Source organism: Daphnia carinata, chromosome 3 (assembly GCF_022539665.2).
Source record: "Daphnia carinata strain CSIRO-1 chromosome 3, CSIRO_AGI_Dcar_HiC_V3, whole genome shotgun sequence".
NCBI classification, from domain to species: domain Eukaryota; kingdom Metazoa; phylum Arthropoda; class Branchiopoda; order Diplostraca; family Daphniidae; genus Daphnia; species Daphnia carinata.
The window spans coordinates 2,375,337-2,397,245 of record NC_081333.1 but is presented as its reverse complement, the minus strand read 5'-3'; the positions used below and the strand labels follow the sequence as shown (position 1 = coordinate 2,397,245).

Here is a 21,909-nt window from a genome sequence, read left to right as displayed (position 1 = left end):
GTGTACATGGGAAGACGCAACCAATACAGAAGTCTAACCACAACAGCATGGCAATCAATTTCGAGCTTCAGAGCCATATTGTCTTTATGCTTTAAAAAAGCGTGACGTCAAAAACGAAAATAAAATAAATTGCCGTGATAAACTTTATGTCGTTCTCGTTGGCCCTGTCGGCCGTCTTTGCAATTTTCAATAGAGGTACCCAAAAGAGCACAAGAGCTTCTCCGTTCGGTCACGGGTTCTTTTGCACTTCGACGGTGCCCAATTTGTAAAGGTATATCATCAATGACGTCAACGTCTGTAGTCATGAGGTAAATGGTTCGTGCAAGAAAAAAATTACACTCCATTTCATCGACTTCTTTCAGAAGATATGATATGAAACATTCGAAGGGAATCTTTGATCGTCAACAGCCAGCCCCATGAAATTTGTTTACAAAAAGTTAGGGCCAACACAGTGAAGACCTTCATCGCTGCCCAAAGTTTCTTGAACGAATGCTATTTATAGACCATGCGAATTTGAAGGGATGTGTGCTACATCGTTTCCCGTTTGCCAACACTCACTGTTACTGAAAGAGCTAATCGAGCTATAATGCAATTCACATCGATACGCCCGCACAAGAGTTTTGCACTTAATGTTTTTTTGCAAAATATTCTTTTTCTTAAATCGATCTAAAAATAACTAAAAAAAGGGCGGAAGAAATATCCAGAAACGTTCTAGGAAAGTGAAATAATATAAAAAGGAGAACTGCGCTTGTAAAAAAAAAAAAAACGATCGTTATCTTGTAAAATGGAAGATAAAAGAAATGCGGATGAGTCGTAGTGAAGGAACATTGAAGACAACGCGAGTTTGACGTCATTCGTCGAACAAGAGGTTGTTAGTCGCTCCATAGAAACACTTGAAAAAGTCATAGAGTTTCATTGTTGTCGTTGAGTCAGTTCGGTCATTTTGTTTTTTTTACTCCGTCCATGGTAACATTAGACTTTAGAAAGGGCCGTGTAATTTTAAAAGCGAGTGCTCTTTGGATGTTGATTGCACACAAGCTATACTATCGGGCGACGAGAACGATCTAGGTCCGATCTCACTTGCCACTCCAGGCTATTGGAGAGAAATAGAAAACTGGACAACCGACCAGGTCGCAAAGTATGACGGACGTACTGAAAGTATTCAATTAGAACTTTTTACTTCAACCGCATGACACGTCCATTTGGAGAAAACAAAGAAAGCCATTTACTCTTTCACTTTCCATCGTTTTACTTTATGAATTACGACTCTCGCAACTCTCGCACATCCCGTCGTGCATAATTCAATCTGGAACCAGTTAGCCTGTTATTTGATTGTGCGTGTGCAGTACAACAGACATCGACACGCATTGATATCCTCTCGATAGTAAATCACCATCCAGCTGATAGATACGAGCAATTGAACGAAACCTTGCATTAAGACCAAATCAAAATGGTTTTATTTCCTGTCCGATAAACAAAAAACGAAAAGTTGTTTTTGGTTACACCCTATTTGTTTCGTGACGCGCTACGAGGTTGATTTTGCGGTAAAAAGGAAACGTAAGAAATTCACATGAAGAAAAAGCCATTTCCCAGTAGATTTTCGAAGCTGAAACGATAATTAAAATGTCTAACAAGTGATGACAATAAAGAAATGAAGGATTTTAACAGGCGTCACGTGTCCCGTCCACGTGACATTTTACGCTCACCATCAGCGCGTTCGCATCCATTATCCATATTCAAGTTGATATTCAAATTTTATATTCTAGCCGAGGACTATTGTCATTGAAATCGATGTTTCGATGACAAGTGTTTAGCGTAGAGCCGTTGCTATTTTCGTCTGTTACGTGACATTCGGTAGATTTCTTGCTACGTTTTTACAATGCAAATAAATGTCCTTGAATATAGTCGTTCGTGCAACAACGCGCACTGGGCACGTGTGATAACACACACACACAAAAACTTGAAGCGTGACTGTAGCATTTTTTCCGAAGACCCGGGACAAAACAAGTCAAACAGCAACATCCACTTCATTATCAAAAAGTTGGGAGCATTAGTAAAACTGCAAATTAGATGTGACCTTATGTGATACATTTCAAGTTTAGAGTGCATCCATTTACACATCTATATTAGACATAGCTTTTTGGAAAACTGGTTTCCTTCGTCGCTGGAATTTTTCATTTTTTAACGGTGAGCTACCGAAGCGAGCAGTGAGCCTCGTCTTGCGCTGCTGGAGTTAAGTATCACTTTCTTCCGATTCGATTGCGAATGCGCTTTAGAGTGAGACTTACTTTAGAGTTTTTATGTGTTGTTGCATTACATTGAACCCGAGGACTATGCAGCCTGACGTTGTTTCGTGGATGATTGAGTTCAAAAGCGACAAGAGGTTCTCTGAGCCAAATTTTTAAACGAGCCTTGGTTAACGACTATGTTTGTCTCACACACAATCAACAATCAAGATGAGAGAACACGAGGGGAACGCTGTAAACCGTGAAATCGATCAAACAGGATTCTATTTCTGGTGGGAAGTTGAAACTCCTGCGATTTTTAGATCGGATTATTTGCAAAATTGGTATGCAAATTCGGTACACGTGAGCGTTCGGCACGCGTTCATCAGAACCTGCTCGATTGTATCGCATGGCTAATAATAGTGTGTTTCTTTCCATCGTCTGATGTTTTCACTTCGTTTCGTAGGACGATCCAGTTTCGATGGTAGTTGCATGTCGCCTGGTGTTTCGCATTTTCAGCGTTTGTGCGTCACTTGTCCGTTGTGCGGATTATCGTGACACACGGACAACCGGCTAGCAAGTTATCCACATTTTGAATGTTTGATAATCATGATTCCCCGTATTCTCGTATAGATTAAATGTCGTCCGACAAGAAACTCAACATCATGGAATAGTTCTGAGGTTACTGTTCTGGCTTTGAAAACAACTACGTTTCAGTAAATGCTCACGTCAGTTTCTGCAGTGTTTGGCATTTATTGCCGATTCATCTCCAACTTTTCTTGGCACAAAAAAATTGCCTGTCTGATACGGCGAATCGACGTGGCCAAGGGGATACGATCGAATATCGAATCGAATGTTCTTGTTTTTTACTGTCGAAACATCGGGAGCGATTAACGCATTTCCTTGCTAAGTCATTCAACCCGAATAACGTAAACAGTTAACAAGAAGCTGGCTATCGTGTCCTATGTAAAAAAACAAAACAAAAAAACAAAAAAAAAAAAAACAGAAAATGTAAAATAGAAATAATGCGCGGACACTCGTTGTGCTACCTTATGTTCTGATCACATGCGCGCGCAGCACAAAACATGTCGAGCCCCAAAACGAATATGTTGCATTTCAGCGAGCCACAATCTACGACCCTCACTTTGCTTGCGGGGGATATATAAACAAGAGAACGGACCGAGTTCACCACCCAGAATTTCGTTCTCTTCGGTACGTGTCAGAGAGCAGCTCTCCCGTCTCTCATTTTCTTCGTTTTTCTAGAATTTTGAGTTGCTGTATTTCGTTTCCGAACGAGATATGGTCAAGGCGAGTGATATCGGCTGTGAGAACCGGTTGTGTAGCGCGTTGAACGTAAAACATTTGCTCGTTTCGTGTCGTTTTCCACACGTTGCTGGAGTGCCAGTTGCCCGGAAAAGTTGCAACGCCAGTGACTGCCAACCATCCAAATTGTGTTCCACGTATTTCAAACGGTTAGTTTTCATTACTCGGCCTCTGGGCACTTGAAATTCATCATTAGCTGGTGATTTAATAATCTTTTACTCGATAATTTTAGAACTGAAATGCGTCTCTTGAATTTGAAATCTGGGTTCCTACGACGAAGGATGCCAGATTCACCTTTGTCTGTGAGGCCACAACCGGAGGAAGCGCAAAAGTGGTCGGAATCCTTCACTGCTCTTATGGCATCCAAATGTAAGTTGAATAGCTAAGCATTCCCTGCACAAATTGATGCTCACGAAGCTCACGCAGATGCTTGAACGTGCGAGTTCATCAATTTCTTTTCTTGCCTGTTTCCTTCCAGATGGATCTTCTCTTTATCACGCGTTTTTGCTTCGAGAATTCAGCAACGAGAATCTGGAATTTTGGCTAGCCGTTGAAGATTACAAGAATTCTAAGCCCCAAAAGATGGCTGCTAAGGCTCAACAGATTTACAATGACTTTGTCGCTGTCCAGGCTGCTAAGGAGGTGTGTCCCTCATCTTCTGCGATTTAGTTTTGACGTCATATATTTATTGTTTGTATTTATTTTTTTTTAAAGATAAATCTTGATGCGGAGACAAGACTTATCACGCTGAACAACGTCCAATCGAATAATCCGGACGAACACGCGTTTGATCGAGCCCAGAAGCGAGTCCAGCACATGATGGAACGCGATTCTTACCTGCGTTTCCTCCAGTCGAATCTCTTTCTTGAACTAGCCCACCCGGAGCGATATTCGGAGTCCATCGGTGACGTAACAGAAAAGTCTTCGCCAGCGTGATGATAATACACAAAAAAAAAAAAAAACATAATCGCAATACGGCCTACTCTTGGGTTACATCGCCCACCCTCCCAGAAAAACCTTTCCAAGTTTGTGCGGGACGTTGATGTAGACCGTTCTAAAAAGTTCTCTTGTCACATTTTTCCTCCTATATTTAAGTAAAAAAAGAAAAAGGGATTTCGTACAATGTAACCTAGATCTCTTTTATGTTTGTTCTAGTCCCATAAACTTTGATTTTTTGTTTTCTCGTCTCCATGAACTTTGAGGCAATGAAAAAGGGTTCCATCGAAATGGTGGATTCCCTTAGCTTCTTTCAATCACTGTATAAAATATTGGTTGTAAATAAATGACGTTTATTTCAGTATTATAATTGGAAATCTTTTTCATTGAAGAGCTGAGAGTTATAGATATGGAAATTTCCAGATTTATCTTGAGCTAGTTATCACGGTCCAGCTGCCATGAACACACTATTGAGACGAAGTCGGGAGAACGTTCGTTGATTCCACGGGAATATCGATCGAATTTTCAATGGCAAAGTTGGAACACACTCCGCTCTTTAATTACAAGACACCCGACACGTCGACCGCATGTTAATGACGGATGACGTGGGAGTCGTCTAAATTTACATTCCTTATTGCACGCTAAAAATAGCGCGCATTGCTATGAAAGAGAAACTAAAATCACGCAAATAGCAAGGTGCATGAATTAAGGAAGCACCGTTCATTTGCTGATCAAAGGGAATAATCCATTGCGATAACGTTTGCCGTGTGTCGCTAAATCTGGAGGGATCGTCTGGGATCACTCTGCCATTCAATTTGCTTTGAATGTGTTTTATTACCCGCCTCGCGGTATAACCGGCCAATAAGCGGTCGTGAAACCCTTAGATAGGCGAGAGACTAAGTTTTCTCACTGACCGCAATCAAGTGAATAACCCTTGAAAATAAAAAGTAGAGTTCATTGAGGTTGCTGACTGCCGGCCATCGGGGACAATTTATTTGTAACATCAAGCCACAATAAAAACTGTAGCTAACCAACTAACACAGAACCATCAAGTCCCAATCGATGGTTTAATATGACGCACAGGTGTCACGTTTTACAATAATGCGCAATACAAAAAACAAAATTCATTTTACACGATCGTCAAGACAATCTTCGATATTCATACTGGTGATCGTGCAGTACAATGATGACGTAAGGAAAGACAATATGGCAAACAAAGAGTTACAAAGTGCAGAGTACTTCCAGTTTCCTCTTTCTCGACTATTCGAAGGTAGTCGGGAATGATCGATCGAAATGTGGTGCGTGTTCCATAGATTCCCCTTTAGAAACGATTTGTGAAACCTCGAGACCCTTGACACGAGTCTCAAACCGCCGATATTAGTCGTGCAGCACGCAGACGATTACGTCGTTCGTAAAAGGTTGCAGGGTTTAATGGATGCCACACTAAAGTGAAAAAAAGAAGAGATTCCGACGAACAAGAGCTTTTTCTTTACGATCAATAAGTCGTTCACCATCCGCAGTATAAGCCTGTAGTGACGAAAAATTACATAACAATGTGTCTACGTGCGGCCTGCAATGACGTTCGAGAGATCAAGTTTACTTGCGAGTTAATTCTTTCCAACGAAAAGGAAAGCGTAGAAACTGAGGCCCTCTGATTAGCAACTTGTAATTCGGCTCATGATGTAGTGGGATGGTGAGTAGAAGCAAAAGTAGTTGACTAACTGACGCGAATTCAGCGTCAGGAACGTCGCGTCGGTGGTAACAGCCATTAAGAAAAATACTAAAATTCCCAATAAAGAAATAGACGTGACACAATAATTGAACGTCCATTAATGTCTCAATCCATCGTGATCCGGCTGATGCCAACATTTGGCCGTGACCTTCCTGAACGGAGATTTATGTCTGCATATTTTCAAGTTTACGAGAGAATGACATCCACGTCTTGTGAACTGATGTCTGGATTTCCCAAAACGGTAGCTCCACGGCAGTGCAATATTATAGTAGAGACTATATGTACAAAGCGTGCGACTGCATGTTATTATCACGAACTGCAGAGGAATACGTGGGTGTTGCGCAAAACGACTGCAAATAACATCCCTTCTGTTATCCTTATCGTACGTCATGAAAATTATTTTTACCGTTAAATCTCTTGCTTCTTGGTCGATGTCACGGACTTCAAACTTTGACGTAGCTTTCTTAATCCAGCTGTGCAAATATTCGTATGTAAATCGTGCCTATTCTAAAATAGCCAAAGGATGGCAGCATATTGTTGGTAAGCACTAAACAAATAACTGAGCGATAAGTACAATGAATCAAACTTGAGATGGAGTTGCATTTGAAATAGCAAATAAAGAAGAAAAGGCACCTGTTTTTTGTTTGTATTCAGGGAAAGAACACGCAAGCTTGTATTGCCATAACTAGAACCTCTATCGATGAGGCCAGTAGATGAAAATATCTTTGAGTATAGTACACAGGTCAGACTGGACAATAGGTACGACCTCGGTAGACTATGCGTTCAAAAACAGAGTGTACACGATTTATTGACCTCACGTGTATGTATAGCAACACCTATCAAAATCGTCTCTTGTGTGGAAGGGAGAACGTATAGCAACACGGCTCTATGATCTTATTTATGATCCCGCCGAAATAGCATTTCCAGTTGCCTAGCGACATTGACATGTTATCAGGGCGGTAAAGCCGTTTTTGTTTGGTCTGCCTTGGTCTAATTATTAAGTTTACTTTTGATTGAATAAGACAAAACGGATGCAACTGTTTCGTCCATGTCTGATGATCCTGTAACACCTTAGTTCCCTCGCACCTTTTTCCTTTGAAAGAATAATAGCCACTATTTATAGAGTTAAAGAGAAAATGATTTATGTGCAGGTATCACATATATTCTTAAACACGTATGCACACAATGTCCTACCCGGAATAGGATATTCACGCGCGCGCAGCAGGAAGCAGTACCAGCCTCTTGCTTTTTTCCCGATCGGCTGGTACATAAATACGATTCGCCACACGATTTCACTCTTCAGAATGTCTAGTACCTTCGTTCAGGTGCACCGAAGAGTTTGACTCTCACGCGAGCTGTTTCATTTATCAGATATGGTACATCTGATACGTTAGGTGAAAACAAGAGATTACACGACGTTAAGTCTTTATTAAGGTTTTATGCCGCCCATCGCCCAATATACTGTATAAGGTAACGGAATAATACTTTACATTTCGATATGTATAACAACTGTCGACTATTTTATGGCGAGTGTAGAAATGCGATTGATTAGCTTAAAATCTCGATTCCTACGAAGACGGGCTTCAGATTCACCCTTATCCGTCAGACCCCAACCGGAGGAGGCACAGGTATGGACGGAGTCTTTCACCGCTCTCGTGTCGTCTAAATGTGAGCCTCACACGATTGTGCAATTCGTTCGTCTCTGTTGTTAAATACAATTTGAATCTCTTTTTCAGATGGGTGCTCACTTTACCGAGCCTTTTTACTCCGTGAATTTAGCACTGAAAATCTAGATTTTTGGTTGGCCGTTGAAGACTACAGGAATTCAAAACCTCAAAAGATGACCGTTAAAGCCCAGCAAATTTACAATGACTTTGTGGCTGTAGAAGCTTCAAAAGAGGTACGCTGTTACCTTAGAAACACATCGATCCCAAATTGGATGTTTATATTCACTTAACGCCCTCGTTCATCTCCTTGACGATTGGACAGGTGAATCTGGATGCAGAAACGAGGCTAATAACATGGACAAATGTCCAATCGAGTAACCCTGATCAACACGCGTTTGACCTAGCCCAGAAGCGAATCAAATACATGATGGAACGTGATTCTTATCTACGTTTTTTGCAATCCAAACTGTTTCTAGAGCTTGCTCATCCGGATCGATATTCCGCTTCGGCTAGTGATGATTCCGACCAGCCAACCTCCCCAGAATGAGGACCAGAAATCTAATGTGGATATGGAAAACGAATGGGTGTAGTTTACGCCATGTTTGTGGTGAATCTCATGTGTTTATAACAAACAAGTCTATTTTGATTTGACCTTTCATTGAAGTCTAATACTCTACAGTTTATTCTTTGTTATAACTAGTCCGATAAAGCGTCATGTTTCCTATGATCTTTGATGCAATTATATCGTTGTGTATATAAGCACGGTATTCCGTGGTTGTTCCTTGTACTCAAATGTGATGAATCCTTTTCGACTTAATACATATATACATATTATATGTTTGTGTTATATCAAACAAAGCTATCACGTTTATAGGAAGTATATTAGCGGAGTTTGTTTTGGGAATGCACCCGTTTTAATGGGTTCTGAAATTTCATACGGGGATCATATTTAAGTCCCATTTAAGAGAAACACTTTGATCCGACATAAATCCCCCGACGTTCAAATCACTTGAGCAACGTACGTGCTGTGCGATAAGTTACCATTATTTCCAATTCAAAGTAGGACATAAAAAGCATTAACGTCGTTTGTACCGCTCGGGACTCACGATGTCGACATGCCAGGTTCCAAGTTTATCCATTGGAACGTGACATGGGGTTGTCTCGCTCTGTTCTTTGTTTGCCGATCTGCTTGAGATGCAAAGGCTCTCTTATTGTTTCCTCAACTAAAAATTAAATATCCTCATAGACACGTTCGAAAGCCAATGATCTATCGACTTCTTTATTCAAAATTGCGACGTAATATAGACGATGCGCCATAGTGTTATCGATTTATCTTAATGCCTTCGAATATGCTGGCAAATGTCGGCTGAGTCCACACGAGTCGTGGAGCACGATTTGAATTAACACGGGTTGCGTGTGACAACCAGAAAACAACGTCACCAAGACAACATGAATTGTTACAATAAAAAGCTATTATAGCTATTATAGCTATGGGTTCCATGTACTCTTCCACCAAAAAAAAATGGAAACAGCATCCACAAGTGCCGGTGAAAGTGGTACTGTGGGATTGTTTAGTTCCTGGTGACCCGAGGGCTCTAGGTGCTTGGTGAGCGCTGAAATATTTTAAGATTATTGTTGCTTGTAACCTTATGGTGCTTATTTCTTTCTGTTGGAGGACAACAGTCTCTTTATTTTTCCTATTTAAAAAAAAATGGGTAGGTTGAAAAGGACGTGCACACCAGGGTGGAGTGAGATGGGTACATCCAAGTTCATTTTCAGGGTTTTCCCCGTGTTATTTTACGACGTTATCATCGATTTTCATAGAAATGTCGTAACAAGCCGATCATTAAACATTCTTTATGGATGGTCTCTTGCCTGGACTTGTGGTGGCGTAGACGGCTTCCTTCCAATTACTTCCGTGCAAAGTGGGCGAGTACTTGCGTGATAAAGTGAGAGCCAATAACCATAAACGATCAAACCGTACATGTATTGGAAACCATAAAGCCGCCGCTTCTGGCATCCCATTGAGTTAATCTTCTTTTATTGCCCAGACCAACAAGGTATCAGCAGATGCAACGTGGAAAAGCTGGAAATTAACCAAGTTTGCACATTAATGGCAAACAGCATACATTATATTGACGATTTAAAAAAAAAAGGCGGCAGTAAACATTTGCATTGACAATAAAAACAATTGCTTGTTTGGAATTCATGGCCACGGATACTTGTACGCAACGAACTCTGGCTGAAACAGTCGATTATTTGTTCTGTTGAGGGTTCAAGGGCAACACTCGAACACGTCGTAGAATAATTAGATGCTATTTTTGGCAACCATCACTGACACAAAGTATTGTAGATGGTATCAATCTCTCACGTTATGACGCAGGATCCGGAGTATACAATGCCAACGTACGTTCCGGAAGCACCCAACGTCTTCTTTGACTCCTCAGTCGGATTTCTGAGTTGCCGCCAGTCCACAGACGTTTCAGCGGTCACTCACGGCTCGATTTTTTAAGCAAAATCTATGTTTTCTTACACTTAAAACAAAAGCCTTTATCGCTAATACAGCCGTGTTTACCTTAGCCTCAAACTTTAGGCCAATTATTTGTTCAAGTTATTTCATTGAGTTTCAATAGTGCATGTTTGGTTTCAAAAAATTATGCCGCTAACATCGAGTACGTTTGTAACATGGTTTATTTTAACTTGAGGATCGTCTGGTATTTTTGTTCTTGCTTCTATTTTTCCCCCGTTGAACGCGCTTCATTAAACCTGTTACAGTTAGTCAAAGATGCCATAGGTACGAAACGTACTGCGAAAAATATCAAACGCTTCCGTTGCGCTTGATGTTGCACAACGCCATAGAAACCACAGATTCCTGCTGTGGAGGGGAATTTTGAAGAGTTTAGTGCGATTGCATTAATGCGGGAATTTTATAAAATAAAGACAACCCATTCTTATCGATGCGTTAGCGTTACAGACCAACATAAGATGCCAACGAACTTCTACTGCGTACTGAGAAGTTTCGCAGAAGTCCATCGATAGAGACAACAAGAATGTGGTGTTAACAACGCAAAGTCAGGTTTAACGTACGTCACACAACCAAAGGCAACGCCCTGTGCGATTCTGGAGATCCGGTTTGCGAGAAAAACAAAAATGTCCATGAGCTCTAAAATTTAAGAAAATTGCCCAGTAAAAAAGGCTAAAAATTATGTTCTACAGTTATCCTTGAATCCACTGCTTTCTTTTTCTGAAGGAATTACCAAAATTTCGTTTGAGTAAAAAAACTTAAAAAAAAAAAATAAGCCCGATAAAACAAGCCCGACAAAATAAACCCGACTTTTTATTTATTTATTTTTTTCTTTGCATATTAATATAAAAATATATTATTTAAATTCAGAATTGAACGAGAATGACGAAAATCAAGTTGACTTTTCTTGGGGACTTATAGTTTGTGAGTTATTCGAATTCAAAGTGGCTGCGTTGGTCAAGTTAAGTCCAAGGGCCAAGTAAGGTTTCCCCTTATTTGGATTCTAATGCTGATTCGCTATCACATTATTCCCGTTAACTTGGACAGGGCATCCTAGAAATATGCTGTATAATGAATAGTTATGGGTTTGCATAAACATTGTCGTTGTAATGGCAAACATAAACAATCCTCTGTGGTTGTTATCGTCCAAAAATTCATGTACAGAAAGCGGCCTAGAAAAGAAAAAGTTCATGGAAGCTGATTTATTTGGGCTGCTGCAGCCGTAGAGAACAATTGTGCATGTGGCACTGCTGGACTCCTTGCCCTTGTCCGTTCACTTACGAGTCCGCAAAAACCAGCCAACGGACAATAGAGAGTTCTTTATCCTGTTCGGTGACACTCAAGGACAAGAAACCAACTGAGACACAACAATAAATGTAGAACACATTTCTTAAAAAACAACAACACGGGAATGCAAACAACCGGATGAAAACGAATTATTCCGACAAAAGACGAAATACATGCCCTAATTAGCCGTCCATCTAGTAATAGTTGTCCTTGAAGGTTTTCTCTTTTTTAGTCGGCCACAACCGTGTTTGATAGCAAACTCAACATAACGAACTTCAGTCTAAACGGATTTTACTCCGGACTGTAATGGAGAGACTCTTGACATACTGCCTTGCAATCCAGCATCATTCCGAAATGAAAGATTCAAAATTGTTTTGTGTGCCGAAAGCACAAAAGAGAGTTCTCCGATGTAAAGGAGAACGTAATCTTTTACCGATGCAGGAAATCAAATGAAGTAGAGCAAACAGAGAAAGTTGAAATGACGATTATACTTATTCTCGACAAAGAGTTTCGTCCCACTGCGCGATTCCAGCCATGAATAGGGTATATTAGACAATATGTCGCCATTCAAAAGGATGTAGACATCGATCTGGCCAATCTTTGTCACTAAACTTGGCGGAGCACAATAACGAACAATGACCGGATCAGCACAAAAAAGGGTATGCGAACACGAGACGCAAGTTCACGTGTCGTTAGAGATTTGCTTTACTACCTTTTCATCTCAACTATCTTCCTACCTCCCGCTCCCGATGGTGGACGCCATCATCACTAAGCAACGGCTTGCAAGAGAACGTTTCCGCTTTTTAGATGATTGAATTGCCCTGTGTGACAATTGCATTCAGCGATGTAAGATAATCAGATGTTATCTTACGTTTTATAACGTATTTTTGTAGCGTTCTGTACAACAAGGATATCTCAAATTCTTAATCAAATTCGAGAGGCTTCCCTCTGCAGCCGGAAGCATCCGATTCCAATAGTTACCTGTATATTCTCGCAAACGTATTGTTTCTCGGTTTGTTGGGATGCTTGGCAGACGTGACTTTGAAAACCTGAACCTTACCCACCGCTACGTGACATGAGATCTTATCAATAATCTTATTGAGCTGATGGGACACGAGTTGCCTGAACACGGGTGTTACTCTTTCCTAGATTGATCCACATGTCAATAGCAGACTTTTGACGCTGCCGACACATCGTCTCTACGTTCCTGTTTACTGCGTTCTAACTGACTGGAGCACGTGCCTTAATCCATCACGAATTCACTGTCCGCGTTCTCTACGTGAAAACGTTCGTGAATAAGACAGGAAAATGCGTTGAATTTGATCATCTTTCTCGTGGGAAGGGAATTATACTTAACCGACTAGATAATGGTCGTCTTAGGCCGTCCTTTTTGAATAAATGAAATGGGTTCAATCAAAACGTAACCGGGTCTTACGGGGATGAATGGAATTATTAGACTTCAACTTGACCCTATTTGTGCCACTGGCAACATTCCCATTGACAATTCCTCTTAAGAAGGAAAAAATTCTATAGAAATCATCAGACAGACCACAATGTGTTCTCATTGTCTCTTTCACTGGCAGTCTGTTTATTCTGGTTGACATACTTTTCCCAGTGAAATACACGCATAGCATAGACAGACGGTGAACCAGTTGAGCGGGATTTTCTGAAAGTTGCGCGCGCACACGACGAACGAAGCGCATTAAAAAAACATGATAGTCCCGATGGCGTGTTTGAGTACCGTGTTCTTTTTTCCCCGCCCATTTTCTCTAACTCTACCAGTTCTCTATTTAAGTGCAAACGGATGCCTTCAGCGCTTAGACACTCTTCAATCTTGGCCAAGCGCAGCAGCAAAAACGGCTCTCTCTCTCCCTCTCTCATTTCTTTTTCGAGTCCACATCATTTTGAGATTTCCAAACCGGGGGACATACCTCAGTGAAAACGGGCAGCTTCTTTTTTGAACGGTAAGTTTTTCTTTCACTCCGAGCAGGGAATGTTTCTCCCTTTCTATTTAGAAAACAGTACCTCAAGTTCTTGTTTTGCTTTGCAGATTAGAAATGCGGATCCACCTTGGATTTTTACGTCGGAGGAGTACGGAAGCTTCGTTATCAACTCGACCCAAACCGGAAGAGGCCAAAAAATGGACAGAATCTTTCGACAACCTTATGGCATCTAAATGTAAGTTGTTCTCCTATTTGTGTTTCACGTTATGATTAATTTGATTGATTAATCAAACATGTTTTGCGGGGTTGTTTTTCTAGATGGGTCGTCTCTTTATCGAGCCTTTCTAATTCGTGAATTCAGTAATGAGAACCTTGAATTTTGGCTGGCCGTGGAAGAGTACAAACATTTGAAACCGCAAAAAATGGCAACTAAAGCCCAGCAAATTTACAACGACTTTGTGGCCGTCCAAGCCTCCAAAGAGGTAAGGCTTTCATCACTCATCACGATAGCTGATCTTTTGTATACATAACTAGCCTTTTTCGTTTGGTGATTGGCAGATCAATCTGGATGCTGAAACGAGGCTCATGACACTGGCAAATGTCCAGTCTAACAATCCGGACGTACACGCGTTCGATCGTGCCCAGAGAAGGATTCAACACATGATGGAACGTGATTCTTACTTGCGTTTCCTTCAGTCTACGCTCTATCTTGAACTCATTCACACGGAACATTGTCCATCATCGGCCGGCTACGTTTCCGACAATTAAATCATAGGGCCTAGATAGAACACGACAACCAAACAACTCAATCTTGAACGGATTTTTTGCAGCTACTCACCTATAGGCTCACTGTGATATTATTCCTCATGTTTTGGTTCTCCTCTTTCTCAAATGTGTAATGCCAGTTTAAACATTTTTTAAATAGTCTAAAATTTTTAAAGGAACACGAATTTATTTCAGAGGCGAGTTTCGGTGTCAAAGTTTGAATTCTGCAGTCCGTCAACTAGTCTCGTTTGTGTGTCTCAAATATTGTTATTTTGTCTTGCCAGGAATTTTGAGTTGACGTTTCATGACTATCGAACAACTCGAAATGGTTTGCAAGTGCTGTATGTTTCTTTTATGTTCTAGTCCACATATGTATTTGTTTTTTTTTCTTATGTAACCAATGTATCGAAATGGGAAAAATTCACGGTCGGCGGGTCCCGACCCAAGGGATCTCGATGTAATTTATTTTTACAATTACATGTCTACTCAATGCTTTAAAATAAATCAACAAACACTAATGTCTGCATTTTTATCAGTCAACAGGCAAAAAACGAAAGGGTTCAGTAGTCAGCGAAATGGTTAACAAGCAATGGAAAGCGTGTATAAATAGCGCAATCATCATCTCACCTGCTGTGTCCCCCAAGAGGAAACGAAAGTTGCAATCAGAAATGTATAACAAAATGTTTTTGGAGGGGGATTGATAGCTCCTGAAAGTCTAATCGTCTATAAGACGAGTGCCATATTTATACCCGAAAGCCATTCGCTATGCTTTCACCTTTGTTAACGCTCCATTGTTTGGATTTATAATGGATCTAATGCATTACAGACTTGTGATCTAACATTAGCTACAATATATTTCCTTTTTGCCTCATTTGGTCCGCAGCTCGACAGAAATAGAACATGAAGAAAGAAGAGAGTTGCGTGAGATCCATTAAGGAGAATAAAGACAGACAGAAAAAGAAGGACAAACAGCGTATCGTTATCTCAGATGAGTTAAAAATGGCTGCGATGAAAACGGATGCGCCCAGAGCATTAAAGTCCACTAGGGTTTGACGTCATTTGTAGACAAGGTCGTTAATCTTGGCATTTCATATTTTTTGAGAATAATTTGATCGCGATGAGGGAGCGTTTTTCTAGTTCATTTACCGCTTGTACCCGATGGCAAGTAAACGTTGATGGCACACTCTGCTGCCCTTTATTCCATACGGATGGTCTGCGTTTACTGGTATATGCAGAGGGTTCATAGGGGTTGATTTGTACTAGGAGACCCAGAGAATGATTTGCTGTTGTTGGGGATAAACAAGTTGCGTTGGGTATGGCCCCTCATGAACCCATGAGTTCAGTCTGGTACTTTAATGCTAAAAGAGCAAGTAATAAGGAAAAGAACAGTGCGTTCGTAGGGAACTTATGCTTACATCTAATGACACTTTAGTTTACTTTTTGCTGAAACATTTGTTTTTGCTAAAGTGTGTCTTTGGTTTGCGTGACCATCGCGACACGTTTTCACGTTATAAATAAACTTGTGCGCTTTATCGCGTCATTCTTATTATCGGAGCGTGACGTTGGCTCATGTTGCTTCGATTTCTTCCGCTCTCTTTTTCTGTAATGCAATGATTCGATCTATGTAGAGATCAAACAGGTCTTCCTTTTTAAAGGCCAGCGAACTACATCGACCTCTTTCCCAATGGCGACGCATTAACTTAGATTGGCTGACGACATTGAAACTGAATCGTTGAAAGCGTGAGAGAAGCTCTTCGTTTATGGTCTTTGACCAGTGCGATGACGCCACGTTCTATACGGCCAAGCTGAACTTTTGCTTTTTATCTTGACTTCCTATCTCAACATTCCAGCAGCCGTTTGTAGTAGCTAGCTGGAACAACACGTTCTTTTAGTCTACTCTGCAGAGATGAGAGTGTAGTAGCGTACGTGACTTCTGATCGCATCTCGTGACGCAAAACGGTTACACAGAAACGAAGTTTTATACCTGCTTTATCGAACTTGGCCATGACGTTGAATATGTCAAACTGGGTTCAATCTCCTACGTGTTTTATATGAAATCCATTTTGATAAATGGGAGAGCTTGTCCTGCTTTAAAAATGATGGAATTTTGAATTTTAGTAGACGTCGTTTGTTATCCAGCTTTCAGACTTAAAATTTTTTTTTTGTTCAATGAGATCAAAGCCAACGTCATCCTCGTAAAAGTGTTCCAGGACATTAACTATTTACGCCTACAGTACAACACGGTACCGATTTTTTTAGCGGATGTATTGGGTCGCCTAGCGACTTCGATTAGCTGCTTGTGTGACCCTCGTACAGTGTTCATTCGCAGTCTATTCAAGTGTTTTATGTTCCACGATACTGAGTTTTCTCGTACAACTGTCCAGCAACCATTTCTACCAACGTCACATGGCTGTTACAAGTGTCGTCAAAGACCCCAATATAGAACGGGCGTTCACCTTCTATAAATGGATTTCTGGCAGGCCTTTTTAAAAGCATGTTCCTGATTCATTTCTTAACTAATAGACCCATGTAGTTCTATTTGAATCCCACAAATTGTTAATTCAATTTCTACTTTGCAGAGTAGACAAGACAATACTGTCAAATACTGTCAACCGCCACCGTAAGTAAAGTGTGTAGACTTAAGTAGGTCACCATACGCTTCTATACATGTCCTGATCGTGTTCTATTTTTTGATGAATGGTTATGTATGCACATCCGGGTCATCTTCCGACCGGTCGTAAGAGTGTCGGCCTATGCATGACTAGGTCAACCGGTTGACGAAGTGAATCCTCATTCAACGTTTGCGAGCAAGTTGCCCAAGTTTTGTGTGTTGGCTAAACATTCCGGTTGGTTTACTTTTCATTTTCGTTTTTGCGGTGAAATACACAAATACCCATGCGTCCAAATCTAACCAGAGGATTTCCGAAACGATAAGATGCGCGCGCAAAGAGAAAAATCCCTGTTTTCTTTGAGTTCGAAATTCCCACATCCACCACCGCCGTCTGTAACTATAGACCTTTTATTAACGGTCTGATCTGCGTCTAATCTTCAGACTTCAGTACATTTGTTCACGCCGTCCGTCTCGTCCGTTATTTCCCTAATTTGCATCTGCGTTCAAAGAGAGGAGTATCCCGTTCCACACTGTGTATTTGCTTGGTTGATTTAGCTTGAAATTAGAATATGATTTTCACCAAACAAGGACATTATCAAGCCTTCCTTGATGACAATAAAAGCGTCAAACACTTACTCATCGGGTCCTTAACTGGTCTGCTGTTTCGTGAAACCTACGACGTCCAACGTGAGCTAATCAACAACTTGAACGACGAAAGGAAAAGCTTCTTTTTGCAACATATTGAACGGTTAGTTTCAATTTTCAAATGTTTGTATGTCTGGTTGTTCATTGGTTGTATGATTAAAAATGCTATCATTAACGCATTATTTGTAGATCAAAAATGCGACTTCAAAACTTGAAATCCGGATCCATGCGATTGACGAGTGCGGAGGCAATTATACCTCAACCGGAGGAAGCGCAAAAATGGTCCGAATCCTTTACCGTCCTCGTAGCATCTAAATGTTAGTCAACTTTATCCTATTGCAATGTTGAAATTCACTAATACAAAATGATAGAGACATTGGTGGTATATACAAGTAAAGACGTCATTTGCGGATTAGTGTTTCTATTTCGTTTTGTGCTTGTGTCTAGATGGATCGGCCCTTTATCACGCTTTTCTCCTACGAGAATTCGGCAATGAGAACTTGGAATTTTGGCGAGCGGTCGAGGAGTACAAGCATTTGAAACCACAGGAAATGGAAGTTAAAGCGTCAGAGATTTACAATGAATTTGTGGCTGATAAAGCCCCTAAACAAGTGAGTTGCCGAGGACCGCCTTTTTTCTTTTTGCCGTTTCTATGCACAATTTTCCCTCTTCGCTTAGATGTTGTCTGAATGTTTCCCTTCTACTTTTCTATTGTTTTATAGGTCAACTTGGATGCCGAGACGAGACTGACTACATTGAACAACGTCCAATCGAAAATTATTGACCAGCACACTTTTGATCGCGGTCAAAGGAGAGCACAACACATGATGGAACGTGATTCTTATCTGCGTTTTCTCCAGTCGAGGTTATTCCTAGAACTCGCATATCCAGAACGATTTTAGCCGAACGACGTCCGCTTCCGCCTCTCCGTTGATCTCTCTATTTTTTATCGGTCATTTGATACCCACTCTATTTGTTTTCCTGAAAAGCATAAGTCCCCATCTAGTTCTGAATTTCATGAGCGAAAAGAGCCACCAACAACTTTAAATGTAGTTAATTTTCAAAGAAACAAGCTTCGTCGTCTTCGTTTCAGTTTGATGGTCTGTGGTTGTGCATTTCAACAAGATTTAGAGGAAAGATAACCGATGAAAAGGCCCAAATATAAATTGAAATGTGTTGCATGTTCAATACACATGCTAGTTCTAATATCGACGAGGCATATAGTTAAATAATACAAAAAAGGTAAGAAAGAATTTGGCGATGCGAAATGAAACCGACGTCTACAGATGGACATGTTCGTTAATGAGGACACTAGTCCCATGATCCGTGATATCGATCGGTTTTCGTGATCGTGATATAACTGTTTAGTGTTTACGTGTTGTCGTCCGTATGCTAATGACGTGTTGGATGACAGAATGTCGTGCTCCTACCAATCACACATCTTAATATAAAACTAGGTCAAGGGTAGTTCGTTGATTGATGTTTTTCTCCCTAAATCAATTCAAAACAGACGTCTGAATGGTTGGAACGAGGTGTGGGTAATAGAATAGGAAATTAGATGGGAAAAAAAGGGTTTGCCCCCCGGAACTAAGGATTGGCTAGCACAAATTAGGCTTCTTCGCCAGTTGCAAATTAAAAAACCCAGCAATCTAAAATTAACTGTTTTGTGGCGTGGCGTGACGTGCAAAATTAAGATAACTAGCCTACACGAATGAAATGTGATTGAAAATGAATTGTGAATGAATCCAGGAAAATAGCAAAAAAAAAAAAAAAAATATTGTTTAGTTTTTATAATCTACTCTTTCATTTCGGTTCCATCTTTAGTTCATTGATGCCCATTTCATTACAAGTTTTATAGTGCTCGGCATATCTTTTTTATTCTATTCACTATGTTTGTTTTGGAGCTGTAAAGCTTCTTTCAGTGAAAAAGGACGACCAGCTTCGCTCATCAGAAGCATTTTACTGCAGTCTATGTTTAAGCGCCTTCCCATGCAAATAAAAAAAGTTTACGTACTAAAGAAAAGAAGCGGTAGAGGTACTATAACTCCTTTTCTTTAAGCCAGCAAACAACGCGGAATGCATAAGGTCACTCTAGGCAGGTGAGGGTTGATTGAATAAATAAATTAACGAATTAAACAGCGGTAGTTACGTACGACCCTGCAGTGTGTCTGAAATGTAATCTCACGTCGCGTCTGTAGTATGACGAAAGGGCTTTAAAAATGTTACCTGAAGCAGTGGCAGTAGGGTTCGCATACCAATTCGGCTGATACCACGTACACAAATACGTCAAGTTACAAATACAAGCATAAGACATTGGCAAATGGGAAACCAATTTAAAATTTTTCAAAGCCACTAAACTCACCAAAGACATAAACTTTAAATATAAATAGCATACATATAACGTTAAAAATCTATAGCTTCTGTGTTTTCGCAATTTTTCGGGCTGCAAAATTACTCAATCAAGATAGCTACCGATTTGTTTAGATGGCATTAGACAGTATGTGATGGATTGCATGAGCAAAAACAAAGGGATTTGAAGGTCGCATATATGATTGTATTGGGAATGTTAAGCAGTTTTCTCTGCCACCAGTCAGAGAAAGATGGCATTTTCTTGTGGATTGTGAAGCAAATGAAATTTTATTAAAATTTCGGCAAAAATCGACCGCCTCTCCAATAGTAGCTTAGCTAGCAATCTGGCAGCAGCGCTCACGTATCATTCGTCTGGTGTGCGTTGGTGGATTTTCAATCAACATTTACGTTTTACCAAAAATTTACAATCGGAAAATAAAGGATTGAAATGGCTTTAGAACGAGCAAGCAGTCTATGGATTGGTGGGGTAAGTCAAAAATGATTAATACAATAACAATGTAGAACAAAAGAAAATATTGTATACGTTGACTTTTCCCCGGCTAGTGGAATCAGTCTCGTGTCCATACGAATCTTCTTAACCCTGTTGTCTTTCACAGTTGGAACCATACATGACGGAGGATTTCCTCATGAGGTCTTTCGAATTGATGGGAGAGAAACCAGAAGCCATCAAAGTCATGAGAAATAAACACACTGGCCTTCCTGCCGGATTTGGGTTCTGCCAGTTTCGAGATGAGAAACAAGCAATGGAAGTTCTACACAAATTGAATGGAAAAATCATCCCATACAGTCAACCGGTAATCTAATTTCTTTAAGTTGCCATCCTTTTATTCGGCAATCTATAACATTTTATTTAATATTTAGCCTAGCCGTTTCAAGTTGAATCACAGCACAAACACAAAAGGCTCCACAGCTGATCATGCACTATGGGTTGGAGATTTAAGTGCTGATGTAGATGATTATGGTCTCTACAAGTGCTTTTCTGCCAAATATAATTCTGTTCAGTTAGCCAAAGGTACAAAACATTCTAATAACAACTACACATATTAAATAATTCTTGGTATCATTTTTAGTTGTCAGAGGAAGTAATGGAGAGAGTCGCGGATATGCTTTTGTTAATTTTTCCAATGAATCTGATTATAAAGATGCTCTAACGCATATGCAAGGACACAGGGGACTCGGTAGTAACCCACTTCGAGTCTCTTTGGCTATTCCTCGTAACTACAACATGATTCCTGGTATAAATAAAGACATTGCAATACTTATCAAAATGCATTAAATATATGTCATTTGAACATGCAGGTTCCTCTTCTAGTACGTCTGCAACATCAACCTTAAGTGCATCAATTGCTTCGTCAATCGTTCAAGCCGCAGCCAGTGGCCAACCAGTACAACCTCAAGCTGCTGCTGCTGCAGCAGCAGGTTTCGGACAGTACGTCGACCCATCTTACTGGCAACAGTATGGCGGTTGGCAGGGATATCAAGGATATCAGGGTGGATACGGCTACGATGGTCAGCAAGCCTATGCTGGCTACGGAGGTGGACAAATGCCTGCTCAGCCGGAAGAGGACGAGTTTGAGCTTATTGAACACAACACACCCGTCGATATTGAGAAACTCAACAGAGAACTGTTTGAGCGCAATCAGGACCTGTGGGATACTTTGGATGAAGCCCGCTGGACCCCATTCAATCCTGAGAAGGCCGTCCCACCAGTCAAAGCGGAAGAGAACGGAAACAGTACCCCTACTGTAGCTGCGGCCTAATCCGTACGCCAAGAAAAGGATTCATTTCTGCCTGTCATAACTTCTTTTGTTTTTTTCTTTTCATTTTTAATAATGAATACATTGATTTCGAATAATTTTATTTCATTTGGGAGCTTTCCGA

At 40.6% G+C, this 21,909-nt stretch overlaps 5 protein-coding genes and 1 long non-coding RNA gene across 6 annotated transcripts in view; 5 read left to right on the top strand and 1 right to left on the bottom strand.

The window, feature by feature from the left end:
- Positions 1-21,909, bottom strand: part of LOC132087859 (uncharacterized) — a 91,513-nt gene that overhangs the window by 17,034 nt on the left and 52,570 nt on the right. The gene's annotated exons all lie outside the window — the stretch shown is intronic.
- Positions 3,434-4,748, top strand: LOC130693827 (regulator of G-protein signaling 8-like). Its single transcript, XM_057517048.2, has 4 exons — positions 3,434-3,697; positions 3,781-3,917; positions 4,027-4,190; positions 4,263-4,748. The coding sequence occupies exons 1-4, from the start codon at positions 3,525-3,527 to the stop codon at positions 4,482-4,484; spliced, it is 696 nt and encodes a 231-aa protein (XP_057373031.1). The 5' UTR covers positions 3,434-3,524; the 3' UTR covers positions 4,485-4,748.
- LOC130693188 (regulator of G-protein signaling 2-like) lies at positions 7,755-8,430 on the top strand. The gene is made up of 3 exons (XM_057516310.1): positions 7,755-7,884; positions 7,953-8,116; positions 8,206-8,430. Exons 1-3 carry the CDS (start codon positions 7,755-7,757, stop codon positions 8,428-8,430), a joined length of 519 nt encoding a protein of 172 aa, XP_057372293.1.
- LOC130693839 (regulator of G-protein signaling 4-like) lies at positions 13,526-14,888 on the top strand. Its single transcript, XM_057517062.2, has 4 exons — positions 13,526-13,658; positions 13,745-13,872; positions 13,956-14,119; positions 14,196-14,888. Exons 2-4 carry the CDS (start codon positions 13,752-13,754, stop codon positions 14,403-14,405), a joined length of 495 nt encoding a protein of 164 aa, XP_057373045.1. The 5' UTR covers positions 13,526-13,658; positions 13,745-13,751; the 3' UTR covers positions 14,406-14,888.
- LOC130693830 (regulator of G-protein signaling 8-like) lies at positions 16,271-18,829 on the top strand. Its single transcript, XM_057517052.1, has 5 exons — positions 16,271-17,022; positions 17,145-17,761; positions 17,848-17,975; positions 18,106-18,269; positions 18,381-18,829. The coding sequence occupies exons 2-5, from the start codon at positions 17,583-17,585 to the stop codon at positions 18,558-18,560; spliced, it is 651 nt and encodes a 216-aa protein (XP_057373035.1). The 5' UTR covers positions 16,271-17,022; positions 17,145-17,582; the 3' UTR covers positions 18,561-18,829.
- On the top strand, positions 20,365-21,883 carry LOC130693818 (tRNA selenocysteine 1-associated protein 1-like). Its single transcript, XM_057517037.2, has 5 exons — positions 20,365-20,494; positions 20,625-20,822; positions 20,890-21,040; positions 21,099-21,263; positions 21,328-21,883. Exons 1-5 carry the CDS (start codon positions 20,456-20,458, stop codon positions 21,786-21,788), a joined length of 1,014 nt encoding a protein of 337 aa, XP_057373020.1. The 5' UTR covers positions 20,365-20,455; the 3' UTR covers positions 21,789-21,883.

Bases quoted from the DNA above. Each gene is read 5' to 3' on its own strand.
- LOC130693827 (XM_057517048.2), top strand. From the start codon at position 3,525: ATGGTCAAGGCGAGTGATATCGGCTGTGAGAACCGGTTGTGTAGCGCG. The intron at 3,698-3,780 runs GTTAGTTTTCAT...CGATAATTTTAG, and splicing joins TGTTCCACGTATTTCAAACG to AACTGAAATGCGTCTCTTGA. The intron at 3,918-4,026 runs GTAAGTTGAATA...GTTTCCTTCCAG, and splicing joins TGCTCTTATGGCATCCAAAT to ATGGATCTTCTCTTTATCAC.
- LOC130693188 (XM_057516310.1), top strand. From the start codon at position 7,755: ATGCGATTGATTAGCTTAAAATCTCGATTCCTACGAAGACGGGCTTCA. The intron at 7,885-7,952 runs GTGAGCCTCACA...TCTCTTTTTCAG, and splicing joins CGCTCTCGTGTCGTCTAAAT to ATGGGTGCTCACTTTACCGA. The intron at 8,117-8,205 runs GTACGCTGTTAC...ACGATTGGACAG, and splicing joins CTGTAGAAGCTTCAAAAGAG to GTGAATCTGGATGCAGAAAC.
- LOC130693839 (XM_057517062.2), top strand. From the start codon at position 13,752: ATGCGGATCCACCTTGGATTTTTACGTCGGAGGAGTACGGAAGCTTCG. The intron at 13,873-13,955 runs GTAAGTTGTTCT...TTGTTTTTCTAG, and splicing joins CAACCTTATGGCATCTAAAT to ATGGGTCGTCTCTTTATCGA. The intron at 14,120-14,195 runs GTAAGGCTTTCA...GGTGATTGGCAG, and splicing joins CCGTCCAAGCCTCCAAAGAG to ATCAATCTGGATGCTGAAAC.
- LOC130693830 (XM_057517052.1), top strand. From the start codon at position 17,583: ATGATTTTCACCAAACAAGGACATTATCAAGCCTTCCTTGATGACAAT. The intron at 17,762-17,847 runs GTTAGTTTCAAT...CATTATTTGTAG, and splicing joins TTTTTGCAACATATTGAACG to ATCAAAAATGCGACTTCAAA. The intron at 17,976-18,105 runs GTTAGTCAACTT...GCTTGTGTCTAG, and splicing joins CGTCCTCGTAGCATCTAAAT to ATGGATCGGCCCTTTATCAC.
- LOC130693818 (XM_057517037.2), top strand. From the start codon at position 20,456: ATGGCTTTAGAACGAGCAAGCAGTCTATGGATTGGTGGG. The intron at 20,495-20,624 runs GTAAGTCAAAAA...TGTCTTTCACAG, and splicing joins GCAGTCTATGGATTGGTGGG to TTGGAACCATACATGACGGA. The intron at 20,823-20,889 runs GTAATCTAATTT...TTTAATATTTAG, and splicing joins TCATCCCATACAGTCAACCG to CCTAGCCGTTTCAAGTTGAA.